General features: G+C 46.5%; 2 protein-coding genes across 11 annotated transcripts in view; one reads left to right on the plus strand and one right to left on the minus strand.

Moving 5' to 3' along the window:
* Window positions 1–1,491: 1,491 nt before the first annotated feature.
* On the minus strand, window positions 1,492–9,188 carry Stmn3 (stathmin 3). The gene is made up of 5 exons (XM_028774138.1): window positions 9,170–9,188; window positions 4,119–4,214; window positions 3,693–3,868; window positions 2,188–2,379; window positions 1,492–1,551 (listed from the first exon to the last, which is right to left on the minus strand). The coding sequence occupies exons 1-5, from the start codon at window positions 9,186–9,188 to the stop codon at window positions 1,492–1,494; spliced, it is 543 nt and encodes a 180-aa protein (XP_028629971.1).
* A 5,437-nt stretch (window positions 9,189–14,625) lies between these two features.
* The window catches only part of Rtel1 (regulator of telomere elongation helicase 1), a 32,627-nt gene continuing 29,080 nt past the window's right edge, over window positions 14,626–18,172 (plus strand). For all 10 annotated transcript variants that reach the window (XR_003712261.1, XR_003712260.1, XR_003712262.1 and 7 more), the window contains exons 1-4: window positions 14,626–14,796; window positions 15,688–15,938; window positions 17,023–17,221; window positions 17,565–17,658. Coding sequence is in view for 6 of the 10 variants with exons in the window: in XM_028774020.1 (XP_028629853.1) it covers window positions 15,837–15,938; window positions 17,023–17,221; window positions 17,565–17,658 (395 nt within the window). In the remaining 4 variants the exon portion in view is untranslated. The remainder of the gene's footprint in view (window positions 14,797–15,687; window positions 15,939–17,022; window positions 17,222–17,564; window positions 17,659–18,172) is intronic.

Raw genomic sequence — 18,172 nt, forward strand, 5'->3', positions numbered from 1 at the left:
GGTCAGTATCCTCTGTGTTTCCTAGATAGGCTCTGGAAGACCTTTCCTAGTGCCCTCAAGGGTTTTTCCTGCCTGATGGAGGGCAGAGGCACCTATGGCTACAGCTACCTGGTTTCTGTAGCCTCGGTTGGTTCTAGGTTGTTAAAGAACACATCATCTTTCTTCCTCACATTTTATACCAGGCAGGTGAGAAGTTATCCTGGCTTCTGGAACTTAATGGTGAAATGGGGCTACATGGAGAAGAGAGAAAATGCTGCCTTGTCACAAAATCATGGGATTCTCAGTGTGTCCAAGCAGGGCACCATCTTCAAAGGCCACCATTGGGACATTGGTAGCCCCTGGGCTGAGAAAGAGGAAAGGACCCTGCCTAGATGCTTAAGCATGAGAGGCCTAGAGTCAAGTTTTCTGCCCTTAGTAAGGGTTTCAGGATGAATGTGGGGAGCATGACTTGGGAACACTGAACCTTCCAGCATCTAAATCTGCAAGCAGCTGGTTCTAAACAATCTCGCACACCCAAGAGCTCCCTGAGAATTCATGACTGCTCCTTTCTCACACCTGGCCATGCCTGCCAACAAGTGAGGCTAGAATTCCAGTGTCCAAGAGTGTTCTTGAATCACGGCATTTGACAGGGGTAAGGGGACAGAATTCCAAGAGGCTATAAAACCCCCTGCATGGGGCAGGGGTATTAAGAGTGGCTCCACAGAATGCCTCAGCTAATGCTTTGCAAAGAGCATGTACTTCTGAGACAGCAGGTACAGTAGAAGATATCCATGATGTGCTCTCTAGACCACATAAGTTCATGGGCCCTTGGTGAAGAATACATACCCCAAACCAATTCAGGTGAGATAATACCCCAACACAGCCCTTGTGCAATGACTGTAGGCTCTAAAATTGGCCCTGGGTGCCCCGGGACTAGGTGAGCTCAGTACTCCCGTGAAACCACATTAGAAGGCTGTAACTCTCACTCTCTAGCCCTGGTAGCTCTGATGCACATAGGCTCCAGGGCTGACCACAGTGACAGAATGGATCCAACCTACTCTGGGGATCCTCAGTCTTTCTCTGCCTTCTATAGAGTCCACAGTTTCCTATAAAATTTCAGGTAGATGCTGCTGTCTGGCCTGCAGAAGCTGAGAGGACGAACTCTCATTCAACCCAGTCTGAGAACCTGAATGAAAATCCACACATTTGTGCCACTGCCACTAGATTTATTAAGGTTGCCAACACATCCACTAAGAGGGCCACTAAGAGAGCCCCAGCCACACCTGGGCTAGTGTCTGAATAGGGACCATATCTCCTGCCTAAGGAGCTCCTTCAGGAAGAGCCCAAGGTCAGACACATTACAAGGACTGGACAGTTCAGAGTGTGGGGAAAAAGCAGGAAGCTGGGGGTACAGGGGAGCAGATAGGAGCAGGCACAAAATTCGCATCTAGACAGAATTGAAAACAAAAACAAAACCGGAAAATGTTTTGTCGCTGCTGGGTCCAATGCTCCTTAGCCAGACATTTCCTCTCGCTGCTCCTTGTTCCTGCGCACCTCAGCAGCATGCAGCTCCTGTGAAGACAAGGAGGAACTCGGAGGACTGGCCAAGGGTAAGAGTGTCCCCAGGAACTTCCAGGTATATAGGTGCACCACTATACTTCAGGAGCCTTGGAACCACAGTGCTTAAGGATCAGACTAACGGTTAAGCATCTGACTCCCTACGTAAACAAGTTCCAACTCCTCTTGGAGCTGGATCCCGCAGGCATGCAAAATCCTTCAGAGCGCTTCATAACTAATTTAACCATACACTACTGTGGTTGTTGAATGTGTCTTTTTGTTTTGTTTTGTTTTTTGTTTTTTCAAGATAAGGTTTCTCTGTGTAGCCCTCGCTGTCCTGGAACTCGCTCTATAGACCAGGCTGGCCTCGAACTCAGAAATCCGCCTGCCTCTGCCTCCCAAGTGCTGGGATTAAAGGTGAATGTGTCTTACTAGAACCAGGTTCTGGGTCTGATTCCAAGGCTAAGGGAAGTGCCCAACTTTAGAAAGGCATTATTAGGACCTTCTTCACTTGATGCACAGACCAGGTCTCACAGCCAGAGTCTGGCCCGCTGTGACCACGCCCTCCATGTCAATGCCCCCTCCTTACACTACCGCCCCAACCCAAACCCCACTCACCTCCAACCCCACCCCACCCTCGCGAGTGCCTACCTTCTCTCGCAGCCGCTCACGCAGCGCTGCCAGGTGCGCCTCACGGATCTCCTTGCTCAGCTCCATCTTGTAGTTGAGCTTCTCCTCCGCCAGGCGGCTAAAGTTATTGTTTTCTTCCAGCGCCTTGTGCAGAACCTCCCGCTCATGCTCACGCCGCTCTGCCAGCTGCTTCAGCACCTGAGCCTCCTGAGTCTGTACAGAGCTAGGGGTTAGTGAGCAGTGGTCCGAATCCCTCCTGAGTCAGGCCTTCACTCTCTGGTGCCCAACCGCTAGACAAGACCCATACGTCTCACCTGCCAGGACATGGACCCAGACAGGAGATGGCCTCAACCATCTCTGTCCTGGGACCCAAGCAGGCAAGGAGGGAGCCAAGTTTCTGTTGTAGAAGGCCCGCTCTGTCCCTCTGTTCCCAGCTTAGCCATGACTCACTTTTCCCGATCTTCTGACTCCAACCAGTACTCATCACTCTTCCTTAAGTCCCTGCGACTAGTTTCTATGAGGCTAGGAACCTTACACTGTCCTCCACCCCATCCCACTTTGCCTGAGACTTCTGGAGCTTTTGCACTGAAAAATCTGTTTGCCTTCCAGTGCCAGGTGAACCTCGATGGCTTGCCGTTTATGCTACCCTTGGTCACAGAGTCTTCTTGTTGGACTGAGAAGTCCCAACCTCACAAATGTTGGAGGAGCAGGGTAAATTCTGAACTGTGAGTTGTGCTGACTTCTCAAGACCACCCCAGACAACTGTCTGTTAAACACTGAGCAGGTATAGATGTAGTTAGCCCAGCTAGGTCCTAGCTCCCCACTATTGCTCAGCAAGGACCTGTGTCCACAGGGATCTGGGGTGGGACATTGTGATGACATTCTATCCTGCTGTGCTGGGGAAAGGAGTGTCTGATGATCCTGGAATAATGGATAATGGGGAGAGCCAAGATCCCTGGGGTGATTAGTTCCTGGCCTACGATGCCTCCTGAATGATGCCAAGCACCTATGGGTACATCAGTCTTTAAGGTAAATTTGCTGAGTCTGGGTCCTATTGTGTATAGATTAAGTCATTTCCTCTGTACAGTGAGTGGACTTTGCCTCTAGGATCTCAATCCTAAAACAAATCTTGGTCTATGTTTCAGTCTCAAAGGAGCTGGTGTGGAGGAGGGGCTGTGAGCCCCATTCATACCTTCCAGGACCCCACTGAACTACCTACCCAACCCAGCTAACCATCTTCAGATATGAGACCTTTTCTCCTCACCCTTCTGTCCTAGAAAGGAGCACTAGCCTCAGCTTTGTGTCCTAAGAGCTTTTTCTGAAGGAATACAACCTGACCTCCCTTTGCCATGATTAAGGTTGAGGTTCCCCTCAAGAATATGTTTCCTGTTGCCCTGTGTTTGTCACCATTTTGTCTCTTATCTCATTCCAATTGCTGAGCAGCAAGTTCTGCACTACCCAGCCCAATGCCCTGACCAAGCAAAGGGCCTGGTCAGCAATGTCAAGTGTGTATGGAGAGTCCTTGCCTTCCTCCGCTCCTCAGCTGCCTCCAGCCGCTTCTGCAGCTCTTCCAAGGAAGCGTCCTTCCTCTTAGGGGGAGAAGAGAGCACAGGGCTCTCTGGAGACAGGTCAGAAGGAGACTTGAGGATGACCTCGAAGCTCTGGCCAGAGGCCCGCTTATCCAGCTGCTTCACTTCCATATCTGTAGGGCAAGACAAGATGGGACTTCAGGAGGCCTAGTTTGGGCATACAGGCAGGATCAGAGGTTCATTTCCAGCACACATCCCAACAAGGGTTGAGAAAGGGTGCTGTTGCTCAGGTAGTACCCTTGAGCATGGGTCCCTCCACCCTGGATGACTCTCTCCAGCCAGGCCACAGCATTGCCAGAGGCAGAGAAGTAAGGCTGTCAAGCCCTAGCTGAGCAGGGCCAGCCGCTGTGTGGATACACTCACCCCCATACTGGTAGATGGTGTTCGGGTGAGGCTGCGAGTAGAAGCAGGAACAGATGAGCGACAGCACAGATAACTCCTTCATCTTCTCCTTGTAGGCTGTGGATGTGAAGTCAAGGTGAGCGGGTACCATGGCCACGTGGCGTTTCTATGTCTCTATCTTCTACATTGGTCTTTATCTATGTGCATATTTGTTTTGTTTTGTGACTGGGTCTCAAGTAATCCAGGCTGGCCTTAAATTCACTATGTAGCCTAGAATGACCTTGAATTATTTACCCATCTGCTTCCACTTTCCAAATGCTGGATGTATAGGTGTGTACCACCATGCCTCTGTTTGTTTTTAGATAGTCTTGCTACATAGCCCATGCTGGCCTGGAACTCATCATGTACATCATATTGGTGTTTGAACTCATGTTCCCCAAAGCAAAGATTACAGATGTGCACTACTGTGCCTGACCTGTCTCTGTCTCTTACTCTTTTTGTATGTTTTTCTCTGTCTGCTGTGGTCCAAATGTTCATTTCCCAATATTCACAGGTTAAAAATCATACCCTTGTATGATAGTGTTAGGAGGTAAGCAGGTCATAAAAGGGCAAACTGGAGTACAACCTTGTCTGAAATAAGAAAATTAAAACAGTTTTGGGATTTTCATTTGTGCAAACTCCTGAATGAGATTAATGATCTTACTGCACAGGATCCTTAGTAACCCTTCAACTCTTTCAACACTTGAAGTCACAAGGACACACCTATGAAGCAAATCTAGTGGTGCCTTGACTTTAAGTTTCTAGAGTATAGATATAATAGATATAATAAATTTCTGGTTTTTTAGAAGAAATACCCAGCCTAAAGGTATTTTTCTGATTTGTCTGAACAAACTATAACACTTCAGTTAGGGTCTCTGTCCTCTGTCTCTTTTTACTTAATCACTGTTTTAGATTTTTGCTTGTTTGTTTTGCCTTTCTGTTTTTAAACAGAGTTTTACTCCAGTCTAGATCGGCTTTCAACTCCCAATAATCTTTCTGCCACAGCCTCCTGTGTTAAGATTATAAATGTAAGCTACTACATCCAGCTTTTTTGTGTCTTTCTATGTCTCTGGTTGTCAGTATTCAAATTGTTTCTTTATCTGAATATACCTTTCTGTGATTACTGGTAATTTTGTATCTTGGCTTGTTTTTCTCAAATTCATAAAAAGGTGCCCATTTCTGCCTCCAGTTTCCTGAGCAGGACAAGTACAGCTGTAGGAAACTCTCCCAGTAGCCCCCCTCCCCAACCCACTCCCACCCCCACCCCCCACTCCACACCCACCCCTTTCATTCTTTCCTCAGTGCCTTCTTCCCTTTTTCCCTTCCTCAGAGACTGGATCTTGCTATATTGCTCAAGATGGCCTTGAACCTTTCTGTTCAAGTGATCCTCCTGCCCCCAACTCCCAAATAGCTGAGACTTCCACCTGTAGAGCATCTCTCTCTCTCTCTGGCTGTAAACTTGAGAAAGGCCTCAGATACCACTGCTTCCTCCATATTTACCACTTTGAGGTGAATCTTTGTTCTCTCCAGATATCCACTCACTCACTGCCCTTTCATGTAGGATAGGCAGGTTCTACCAAGGGCAAAGACAAACCATATATAGGAGCTGTCCACTGAGCTACAAGCTCACTGCTTCCTTCCAGATCAAGTGCCCTCATCCAGTATTCTTGCTACTCAACTAGAAAGAAAGGCAAACTGGTGACTATGACCCTGACTCCCAACAGAAAGAAAGAAGTACTCATTTTTAAAATGAAAATAATCTTACTGTTCTGGGTCCATTCACTTGTGAACCAGCTCCATTGGAGACTACTGTCTCAGTAATGTACAATTATTCCATTCCTCAGGGACAATGCTAGATTTTAACTTACTGGGATGACAGTAACAACATTCATTGAAATGCAATTCTAGATAATCAGTATTCTTCTCTCTGTTCTATCAATTTCCGAAGTCTTGTAGGCTTTAAGACTCAGGTCTAGGTCTCTAGGTAAGAAAAGTAGGAGGAAGAGAAGGGGGAGGAGGAGAAACCCACTTCCATGTTTGAATGTTTGATTATCTACTAGTACTCTTTGAGGTAACAGACAAGAGGAGCTTGGACAAGCATTTATTAGACAGACCAGAGACTTTCTGATCAAGTTTTACCTGATAATAAAAAAAAAAAATGAGTTGGCAAAGAATTGAGGATATGGAATAGAAATGGTCAAAACTTTCATGGTACATTTTGTCCTCCCACAATAAGCACAGAGAATGCTGGTTGGTTTAAAATTTATAATTAGTCAGATTCATTTGAAAGCAGCATGGAGCCCTAGCAGCAGCAGAGGGAGCAGAAACAACCCCCAGAGTGGGCAAAGCAAGGCTAGTCATTATCTTCAGAAGAATTCAGAAGCAAAAAGAGAGAAAAAGTCAGGAGGGGGGTAGACCTCAAATAGGACTTCATGCTTTTATTTTATTTTATATGTATGTGTGCATATTTTTCTTTTGCCTGCATGTACATCTATGCACCACATTTATGCTTGATATCCATGGATGTCAGAATAGTACGGTCAGATCCCCTGAGACTGGAGTTATAGAGATTTGTGAGCCACCACAATGTGGGTATAGGAAACAAACCTGGGTCCTCTGGAAGAGCAGCCAATACTCTTACACTGTGAGCCATCTCCCCTGACCCTGGTGTTCTCTTCTCCATGTCCTCTACCCCTCCTTCCTTTTCTTCTTCCTTTTCTTTCTGTTTGTTGTGATTTTTTTTTAAGACAGGCTATAATGTAGCCTAGGCTGACCTTGAACTCACAATGTAGCAAAGCCTGGCCTTGAACTCCTGATCATCCTGCCTCAACCTCCTGAGTGTACCATGCCTAGCCAAGTTTTATCTTTTCATAAACAAAATCCACTCATGTATTTGTGCTATGAAAGGTTGATCCAACAAAAGATGTAGAGGGGCATGTTTCAGATCATGTGATGAGGAGCTAGAGGATCTGAGAGATTGACAGTAACAAGCCAGTAAGTAGTTATCTGGTGGATCTAGAGGAGGTCAGTCTTGTGCTGACAGGATGCAAGGAGTAGGACAGGATCTTGGCTAGGGCAGGATAGACCAAAATCCTGAAAGAGGCCAGAAAGAAGGGTCTTTGTTCTTTTCAAGTCCAAGCTAGCTAGTACCCACTTCCCTGCTGGTTCTAGCTTTCATTATTGTTATTTCTCATCTTGTATACAAACCTCTGACAGTCTGTCCTCATAGGTCAGGTCAGGAACCTAGGACCTGATAGTTGCTCAAAGGCCATTTTGGCTTGAGTGTGAAACATTCACAGGGAAAGTACTGCAGGTTTATAGCAAATAACATCAAATTTAAGAGACAGTACCGGGAGGCTACCTCCCAGATACCTATCACTTCAGCATAAGAGAAGCTGTCACGAATTCAGGGAGCAGTACCAGTCTAGCAGGAGTGAGTACCTGGAGAGAAGGGTGGGGTGTTGTCCAGGTAGGTCAGAGGTTCCTGAAGTCAAAGCTGGAAACCTAAGTGTTCAACTGGCAAGTGAAGTACCATATGTTGTAGCTGCAGTCAGTGGCAGTGTCTGGTGGTCATGGACATATTCCTTGGTATGGTTTCTTTTATTTTGATAGACAATGGGGAGTTTTCTTCTCAGAAGACAGATCCTCAAGCAACAGATAAGACAAGAGACCACTGGGAGGGCCTGGGGACAGGCCTGCTCTATGATCTGGCTGTAGGAAGGTGAGGATGTTGGAGAAGAGGACAGGATAGCTAATAAGAAACTGGTACTTGAGAGACATTAAGCAATAGGAAGGCACTACCTGGGGCTGATGGAAAGGGGCCAGGTCTGGCTATAGCACAAAGCTAAGGTTGGATCCACTTTTTTGGAGCTGGAGCTTAAAGGGTCTTTTACACACGTGGTCCCCTCCTTGGCTAATACTGAAAATCTCTGGGCGTAAGGGGCGGCTTCAAGGCGGGACTGCATGATGGGTGGAGTTTGTACCTGGGGCCAAAGCCAAGGAGAACCACGCATTGACCTATTTGACCGCGGGGATCAGCCTCCTGGGCTGAGGAAAGGAAAGGCAGCAAGAGCATGTGGTTCTTAGAGGAAACCAAGGTCAGGAGGTGGGTGTCATGCGTCCTGCAGTCTCAGAAAAAGACGAAGCCCTCCTGGGATTAAGGACTGGGCGGGGCTGTCCAGTTTTAGGATTTCAGGTCAAGAGTCGAACCACCGCAACCATGCAGGGACCTAGTATACTGCAGGTGTCCTTCCCTCCGCCTGGGTTCGACCCTCTATGCAGTCTGAGGTGTGGGAGGCTTTCTATGAAAGCAGACCCCACCACACCCCGGAAAGGTTTGGAAATGCAAGCCTCTCCACTTATACCCAGTGGCGCAAAGGGCGGAGGTTCTGGCTGGAGCTGGTGGCCCTAGCATCTAAGAGGGTGGTCCCCCGTACAGCGGTCACAGTGGGGAATGGAGGTGAGGAAGCCCTGCTTGTTACAGGCTCTAGTCTCTCTCCATGTGCGGTTGAGAGGTCCCCTCCTATGTCTCTGCGCCCCTCCCCCATTTCTCAGGGACCAAGGTCCAGGCTTCTGTGGAGGGTTCCACCTTCTCCTTAACCCCCTACGAAGACTCAATGACACTGAAACCCAAGATAGCTGGAGCCTTAAGGTACTTCCTAGCCGAACTGCAGGCACTCTTATCTGCAGGCAAGAATCTGCAGAGCCGCTATGCCGCAGTCGCACCTTGGCCCCGTACCCCGGCGCCCGAAGGGGCAATGCCCGGGGGAGCCCGATTTCATTCAACCCTGCCTAGGGCGCGGCTCCTGCCCAGCGTCCGGCAGCATCTCCTCCGCACTTGAGTCCCCTCCCGCCCATTAAGGGCTCCGGACCCCCGTTCTTGCAGGACCAGCTCAGCCTCGCCATTCACAAGGTCCGACACAGGAAAACCGAGTCAGTAACTTGCTCCTGATTCAGCCGAGGCCTCTGCTTAGACAATGGCCTCTAGTAAGACCCATCGCCGTCCCATGATCCCCTAGGCTCCCGAGCCCTACCAGATACGGTGCTGGCCATGGTGCTGGCGTCGGCTGGGGCTTCGGAGGCCGGAGGGATGCGGGCGGCGTCTGGGAGCTGCAGTCTGCGAATGCTGCAATGCTGTGGAGGGGAGGGAGGAAGAGCGGGCGCGGCAGGAGGGGGAGGGAGAGAGGGATGGATGGAGGGAGAGGGGGTGGAAGGAAGGGGAGGGGAGAGGAAGAAAGAGAGGAAAGGAGAGAGAAAAGGGAGGGACAGGGAGAGAGACAGTGAACGAACAAACGATGGCAGCAACTATCAAAGGCAAGACAGTGGGAGGAGATGGAGGGAGAGAATTAAAAGGATGCAGCAAGAGGCCTATATTTCATCTTCAGGCAGCCATGGATGGCACTCCTGTAATATGGCTTTGTGTGATTTAGAGGATATGGAGATAAGACTCATTCCCCAGAACAGGGACGGAAGGAGCAGGGCTAGTCCCACGGTCAGGATGGGTGACAGAGGCTACTAGAAGTTGGATGACCGCTAAGCCCCTGTTAAGTACTAAAAGGAAGGGATTCACTGGTTTGCAAAGGGTGACACTGCCCTACAAGAATATCTGGGGTAACTGTCCGGGGGGATTGAGCAGGTTCTGGTTAAATAAGGGTGTGGTAAGGCCTATTACAGGGATTTGATGTGACCTTGCTTCAGGTTCTAGCACCAGCCCTCACATTCTCTATCTGATGGAGAAAGAGTTCCTAACCTCTCTGGGTCTTTGCTTCTTTGATGTAAGATGGAGCCGTAGTATCAGACTCCAGAAGATGGAGGAGAGATTTGCTAGAGCTGAGTGTATTTATGTATTTATGTTCTAGTCTCATTCCTGGAGTGATAAAATGCTTTGGTCAAAGGCTGGGTATGGTAGTGCATGCCTTTATTTTCAGTACTTGAGAGGCAGAGGTAAGAGGATTGTTGTGAGTTCCAGGGTAGCCAAGGCTACATAGTGAGACCCCGAGGGGAAAAATAAGCTCCATCAATGTAACATGGGAGAAGGGATTTATTTCATCTTACAGGTAACAACCCATCATTGAGGAAAGTCAAAGCAGGAACTTGAAATCAGGTCTGCTTGCTATTCCATAAAGCATTACTTCTGACCAAGAAACCTAGTCACTTTTAAGGAGACGCAGCAGGAATCATGGGGAAATGTGGCTCTCTGGCTCACAAACAGGCTTATTATGTTTAGCTGGCCTTCTTACATAATTTTTAGGACAACCTGCCTAGGGGTGGTACTGCCCAGCAATTAACAATCAAAACAGTCCTCAAAGACACTGGCACAGGTAAATTTTGATCCAGACAATCCCTCAGTTGAAATTCCTTTCTCATGTGACTCTCAGCTGTGTTAAGGTGACAGTTAAGGTTTACTAGGACAAGTAGGGAACACCTGATTTGCCAAGAAGACAGTCTGATATTCAAATGGGCTATCTCATCCACTTTTGAGATGGAGTCACTAAAATCAAGAGAAGAAGTGCTTGTTTCACAAACATTTAACTCATAAGGCTAAAAATAAAATTCTGAAAATCCTCCAAGACTTTAAGGGAGATGAGGCAGCTCAGAAAGGCAAAAGTCAGGAGCAAATCTAAGGATCAGGTGTACATGAGCCAGCCTATTACCGTTGCACACAGCCTTGCATCTGGTATATATACCCGAGCCTGGGCCTATTTATTTGGCAGTTGGGATTAGATTTCATTGTATGGATTAAAAGACACTGAAAGGGAATATCCAGTGGGCCCAAATAAATAGGAGTCCCCTTTTCCCTAAAGATTTGTTTTATTCTCTCTCTTCCTCCCTTCCTTCCTCCCTCTGTGTGTGTTTGTGTGTGTGTGTTGTGTATGTGTTGTGTGTATGTGTGCACCTGTATACAGGTGCCTATGGAGGCCAAAAGGGACATCAAATCACTTGAAGTTATACTTAAAGGTGGTTGTATTCTGTCCAGTGTAGATCCTGGGAACTGAACTTTGGTCCTCTTCAAGAGCAATAAGTGCTCTTGACCACTGAGCTATTTCTTCAACCCTAACAGGGGCGGGCACTTTTAAAGCAGGATTGACAGTCCTCACTATGGGGTCAAGTGGCAAAGATATAAACGCTGTTTCCATCTTGTAGTCACAAGACCTTAAAACTACCACCACTGGAAGCAAATTCTATCAACATAAATATTCTGGATATAGGTTTGCATTCAGAGCTTCCAGATAGAAGTTGGGAGCTAACACATGAGCCCCAGAACAGGGCTGTTTGGTGTGAGCTAGAGGCAGGTCCCAGCATCAGCTCTGACATTCTCTACTTGACATTTTCTATTGAAGGGGAAGATTCTGACTTCTCTGAGTTTCTACATTTTGGGTGTAAGATGAGGCAGCCATGAGGCCAAGCTCCAAGAGATGGAAGAAAGTGTACTAGATATTATCTTGAGAAGTTTACTTGTACTACTTTTTATGTAGAAATAAAAAGCTCATTCACATGGAGAAAACACAGTTCTGGGTGTACACGACTCATTGGAATTCTGGTCTGGGAGGGAGCTAGAAGATGGGAGAAACACACAAATCTATTCCTAATAATGGTATTGACCCCTTTGGAAGCTGCCATATCCTCTAGATAAGTTACTGTACCTGCATCTGGACATTGTAGTATGCTTTAGATAGACTTTGATCCAGAGGCTAAACTCAGTTTCTGAGATCAAGAGAAGTAATCTTCTCAACCTTCCAGTCTTCTCTTGCAGATAAAAAAAAACACACGTACTTAAGGTATTGCCATAATCTCACCTTGGGCATACTCTCTCATAAATTTCTGTTCTTGTCTGAACTCCACAGACCAGCTGTGTTGTTTGTCCCTGGCAAAGTGCTAGGCTCACAGGAAGAACAAATACTAAAGGCACAGTAGGCATATTAAATGTTTGCCTCAGTATGGTGCCATGTAAAAGCAAACCTTGAGTTCTCACTAAAGTCAACTAAAGAAAGTTCATGAGCAGCTGCTTTGGGGATGCTATTTATGGGCTGAGAGATTACAGATCTGAACTCTTTATTGATCTAAATTCACTCTGGACTGTTCAGGAGAAGTCCTGCACCTCAGAAGGATACTCAGTCATTCAACAAGTACCTGTAAACCACCTGTTATATACTGGGGCTTGGCATATATCAGAAAGAAGAGGACAGGAAAGGTGTACCAGAGTCCTGGTACTTGGCAGCTTCTGGCAATGAGGAGGTGCCTAGAGACAGATACAGGAAGATCCACTCATTTCCAATCTCCCAGACCTCAAGATAGGCATTAATATACTCCTGAACATAGTGGGAGTCCTTAGTTACTGTCTCTTTACTCTGTTATTAGCCTGTTTGAGTTCCTTATTCTCTGGAAGATTTGTTATGTTTAAGCCCTGTAGCCAGCAACATAGCTTTTCTCATACTATCCCCAGAACAGTCTTCATGGAAGCCTTTTCTGGGGAACCTTTAATATTATTTCTCTTCTTTATACTTATCACAACCTTACATGTGGTTGTCTCACATCTACCCTGCGATTGAGATAGTGTTTTATCCACAGAGAATCCCTTGGAGTCTGCCAGAGCAGACACTGAATCAAGTTTGTTGACTTGGTTTAGATTCTTTTGCATCCTGAGTAAGACTTTCTATATCCTTCCTCAGTTTACCCCCCCATCTCTCATAATAGATTCAGAAGAATAGATTTCACATGTATTGTCACTAGAGTTGTTAAGAATCAAAGCATAGGTTCTAGAAGCTCCAACAAGCTGTGCTTGAAAACTGGTTCTAAATAAATCAATTAAGTAGACAATGTAATACTGAAAATAGAAAAGGAATTTTTTTAATGTGGCAACATTGGGCAGAAGGACAGTGAAATCCAATTATCTCCCAAGTGATCTTCAGGGCTCTGACATATGGTTTAGGTTTAATTAGAGGACAAGAAATGTGCATTACTAAGCAGTCTTGTGTCCTTGCCATTATCTCTAGCTTCAGTCTCTCTGGTAGAGTGGTCTGACAAGTTGTCATAACTGCATAAAGTCTCCTTCTCTGACTAGTACCACTTCACTCTTTCCCTTCCTTCCAATTTCTGGGGGTCCATTGTTTAAATGGTCTGATTGTCAAAGGGGAGATCATATGCATCTCTTTAGAATATATTTCTTCCTTCCAGGATGGTTTCACTGGAGGCTGTGCACACTGTGACAAAGCAACTATCTATGCCCTGTGGACCTAGACTTGTCTTGATATGAACCCAGGCAGCAGATGAATCAGCTCAGGTCTCAATTTCACTAGTAGCCCAGAAAGTTTTGCCTGAACTTGGTGCCCATCCCAGTGTGTGTGGCCTCCCTCATCTTCAACTTCCCAATGAGAGATGAGAGTCTGAAAGAAATCTATAGATGTGTCAGAGTGTTCTGTAAATATGATCTCACATGCACGAATATGGGCATATCTGTGGGAAACTACCTAGGTATTAAAGAGCTCTGGGACAAGTATCTACTAATAGTGGAGAGCCAACCACTGAAACATCAATTTCTTTCTAATGCCTATTGGAATTGTCTGAAATAAACAAACACTTCTGATGTCAGCACTGCCCTGAAGGACTTTGCAGCTCTCTCTTCCCCGGAGCTTCATATTGACTGTCAGCTAGTGCTAGGTGCTAGAGATTTAGAGGACCTCACCTGACAGCTAGGAAGCACTGATTGAAAAATTAGCTGGGGCCGGGCGGTGGTGGTGCACGCCTTTAATCCCAGCACTTGGGAGGCAGAGGCAGGTGGATTTCTGAGTTCGAGGCCAGCTTGGTCTACAGAGTGAGTTCCAGGACAGCCAGGACTACACAGAGAAACCCTGTCTCGAAAAACAAACAAACAAACAAACAAACAAACAAAAAAAGAAAGAAAGAAAGAAAGAAAAATTAGCTGGACCCTGGGTGAGAGAGGAGGTAGTGAGAACTCTTAATCCGAGGTCTAGGCAAGATGCAGCCATTTATGGATTTTTATATAAAAGTGATAGGCTTATACACCAGCTGTGAAAAGATGCCTTTTGTGAGGTGAGGCCAGTAACTACAAGAAAGCTTAAGATTTGTGCAGTTGTGCAGACAACGTAGGTGGCCTGGCAAATGAGCTAGTAGACTCCAGAAGATGGAGCTCACAATGTAAAGTGGGAGATGAGTAGCCGGGCGGTGCACGCCTTTAATCCCAGCACTTGGGAGGCAGAGGCAGGCTAGCCTGGTCCACAGAGTGAGCTCTAGGGCAGCCAAGGCTACACAGAGAAATCCTGTTTCAAAACAAACAAACAAAACGAGTGGGAGACTAGCGAGACTCTAGACGATTTTAAGTGCTCTGAATAGAATACAGAGATGAGGCCAGGCCCACTGCACGAAACCCGTACGCTGGAGTCCAGAGGCAAGGGAACCGGCTGACCCAGAAATTGGGGAACTGGTTTCTGCCCGGATGCAAAGTAGCGGACCGGAAGGGAGGAAACGGAAGTGTAGTGTTTAGGCGTGACTACACCGATCTGCCCGCGAAGTTCCAATCATCAAGCTGCGGAGCACGCGGGGTTGGCGTCTTTACAGTTGTTTGATCCCGGATTTTGAAGGCACCCCCAACCGAGACAAGTGATCTGGGAGTCAGTTGGCAGTTTTATCTGAGTGGATGGAGGTCAGAGACCACGCTCTCGCTAGTTCTGAAGCGGCCGCGGTGCATTCTGGGTCGGGGGGGGGGCTCTTGCTCCCAATTGTGTCTAGTTAGAGGCGCCTCACTGGGCTAGTTCCAAGGCAGCTGATAGACTTTCGCCTGTCAGTGGTCTTGAAGGTCTGGAGAAGTTTAGTGACTCGCGGAGAGCTGCACAGATAAACATATCATGATTTTGTTTTGCTACCTTTGTTTGTTTGTTTGTATTTGGTTTTGCGAGACAGGGTGTCTCTGTGTTGTCCTGACTGTCCTGGAACTCGCTCTGTAGACCAGGCTGGCCTCGAACTCAGAGATCCACCTATCCCTTCCTCTTGAGTGCTGGGAGCACCACGCCCCACTTGTTTCATTACTTTATTTGCATTTGGGTGCCCACCTGGACCGAATGGTGCATGGCCCCGACCTTAAGAGCATCAAAGGATAGAGGCATTCCACGCTTCTTGTATTCGGGTACAGGCCACAAGGGATGCTTCCAAGTTCATAGTAACAGACTTTTTGAAGAGTTGCACTTTGATAACTAGATTTTTTTTTTAATTTTGCTTTGTTTTTTCAGTCTAGGATGAAATTGTGTGAGTCAGGAGATCATCTGTACATCTCTAAGCTTCTTTTTATTTTTTAAGACAGTGTCTACATAGCCCTGGCTGTCCTGGAACTCACTGGACACGCTGGCTTTGAACTTAATAGATGCCCCTGCCTCTGCCTCCTGAGTGCTGGGATTAAAGACATGTGCCACCATGACTGGTTCCAAACTCCTTTTGATAGGGAAATAACACATTTTCTGACCCCACAGGAACAGCTTCCTAAAATGATTGGTGTAATGGTCTGTGGCTACAAAGGCTTTTCTTCTTGTCTGTGTTGTAGGGAATTCCTGCGGAGAGAAATCTGGTGCCACATGCTGCCAGCACTTACCTGGAGTGCTGAAACACTGAGATGTTCAGAGGGGTTTGTCTGACAGACCCAAACAGCCTGCATCTTGGCCTACCACCGTGTCTTCCTCAATATAGGCTGATATGCCCAGGGTAGTCCTGAATGGTGTGACAGTGGATTTTCCTTTTCAGCCTTACCCATGCCAAAAGGAATATATGACCAAGGTGCTAGAATGTCTCCAGAAGGTAAAGCTACAAAGCCCAAGACATTAATCTAGGGAGGGGACAATGAGGTTGTACCTTCAGCAACCTCTCCTATAGCCCTACCCTCATCCATTCCAGATAGGGTCTGTCTGCATTCTTTGGTTGGAAACTATAACAAATGAACAAAGGAGATAATTCTAGAGAGTGATAGCTTTGAGAATGTATTGCTGTCCTTTTTGAGTAGATGGTGTTTGTGTTGAGTATGTTAGGTAAGGAATGGGTATCATTTGAGCTCTGCAGGCACATTTCTATGCAGAGGAACAGGAATACCCAGCTCTCACCATTTTGGGGAAATGTTTTGGAACTTTTAAAACAAAACTTTGATTTATTTTATTTTATTTTACTTTTGAGACAGGATCTAACTTTTAGCCTAGGTGTCCTGGATAAGCCAGGCTAGCTTCAACTCACAGAGATCTGTCTCTGCCCTCAGCATGCTTGGGTTAAAGGCATGTATCACTGTGGCTGACTTTTGTGTTTGAGCCTTGAAAAAAAAGTCTTTGACTCTTAGGGATATGAGGCATATAGCTTTCTACTGAGTTTCTTGAGGTACCCTCTTGTATTTGAATCACCTTTTCCTCAAATGTCTTGTTCAGGCTTCCATCTGATATCTGGGATAGAGGACTTCAAATTCTGTTTAAATATGGTGAATGCCTGTATCCAGAATTGTAGAACAGTTTTCCCATTTTGAGACTTGGCACCTAATTAGTCATCTGACTATTTATATTAGGCTGAAATATTCTGTCAGATTTGGAGTAATGCTCTGAACTTATTTTGCTAATCAAAGTAGTCTTTGTCTTCCAAGATGGTCTCTTTACTTAGCCCTGGCTGTTCTACAACTTACTATGTAGACCAGCCTGGCCTCAAACTCACAGATACCTGCTTTCCTCTGTGTATCACTATACTTGGCTAATGAGGACAGCTTAACAGCTTAACTTAACAGTGGAAAATGTCATGAATTAATTAATTTGTGTCCCCTGGGTTTGGGCTGTGCATCTCAGAGCCATCTGACTTCTCTCTGTTTCTCCACACCCCCGTCTTTCTCTTTCTTGTTGCTGACTCCATTTAGAAAGTGAATGGCATCCTGGAGAGCCCCACAGGCACTGGGAAGACACTGTGCCTCCTGTGTTCCACATTGGCCTGGCGGGAACATCTCAGAGATGCTGTTTCTTCCCTAAAGATTGCTGAGAGAGTTCAAGGGGAACTCTTTGCCAGTCGGACCTTGTCATCCTGGAGGAGTTCTGATGTTGCCAGCGGAGACTCAATAGGTGACTCTTCTCTCCCCACCCTCACTCCCATCTCTCCTGGCCTTTTGTGGGGATGGGAGGGAAGGGATAGAGCCTGCGACAGGGCGAGTTCATCTGAGCTTCCTCTGTTCCTGGAGCAGAATTTAAGTAAGGAGAATTTGTATCATCTATATTCCTCACCATTTTGGGTATATACCTGGGGTCAGAGCCTTTTTTTTTTTCCAGAATGAGGGTACCACAGCAACCCACAATATCCAGTATCAGGTTTGTAGATGTCTACAGGGCTGAGTTAGCTCAGTGCTGCATGTATAAACACACATGAGGATATGCCTCACAGCTACTCCCTTTCCTTATGTTTGTGCAGATTGCTACACAGATATCCCAAAGATCATCTATGCTTCTAGAACTCACTCACAGCTAACTCAGGTCATCAGTGAGCTTCGGAATACTTCCTACCGGTATGTCAGCATAGTCACACCTTGAAGAGTATCTGGATAATGATTTTGGTTTGGAGCTGTACCAGAGCCAGCTCAGTGTATATGTATAGTATGTGGGAGGTGAAGACTGGTTGGCTTTGATATCCATTACTGTGAGAAAGCAGCCTTGAACTTTGAACTTACAGCTGTCCTTGAACCCTGGGCTTCTTGCATAGCTGTCATGCTGCCTGTAGTTAGGGTCAGCTCTGGCTCCTCAAGGCAGCTCTGCTCATGATGGAAGAAGAATTTATCTTTAGCCAAAATCCAGCTGAGTCTTGATATCTCACCATGGTTTCCATGTGGAAGAACTTGGACAATAGGTTGCGCTGTCCAGTTTTCCTTGTCTTATCTACCACATTCTAGCCTTTTTATTTCCTTTGTTCCCTAAGTTTTCTGTGTGCTCCCGTCTGTTTCCAGATAGCTCATGCTGTTAGGTCACACTATAATCTGCATGCTCTGAGGCAGCTCCTCCTTGAAATCTTTCATTCTTTCTTTT

The sequence above is a fragment of the Grammomys surdaster genome, unplaced genomic scaffold, assembly GCF_004785775.1.
Source record: "Grammomys surdaster isolate TR1022 unplaced genomic scaffold, NIH_TR_1.0 238, whole genome shotgun sequence".
Classification (NCBI taxonomy): Eukaryota; Metazoa; Chordata; class Mammalia; order Rodentia; family Muridae; genus Grammomys; species Grammomys surdaster.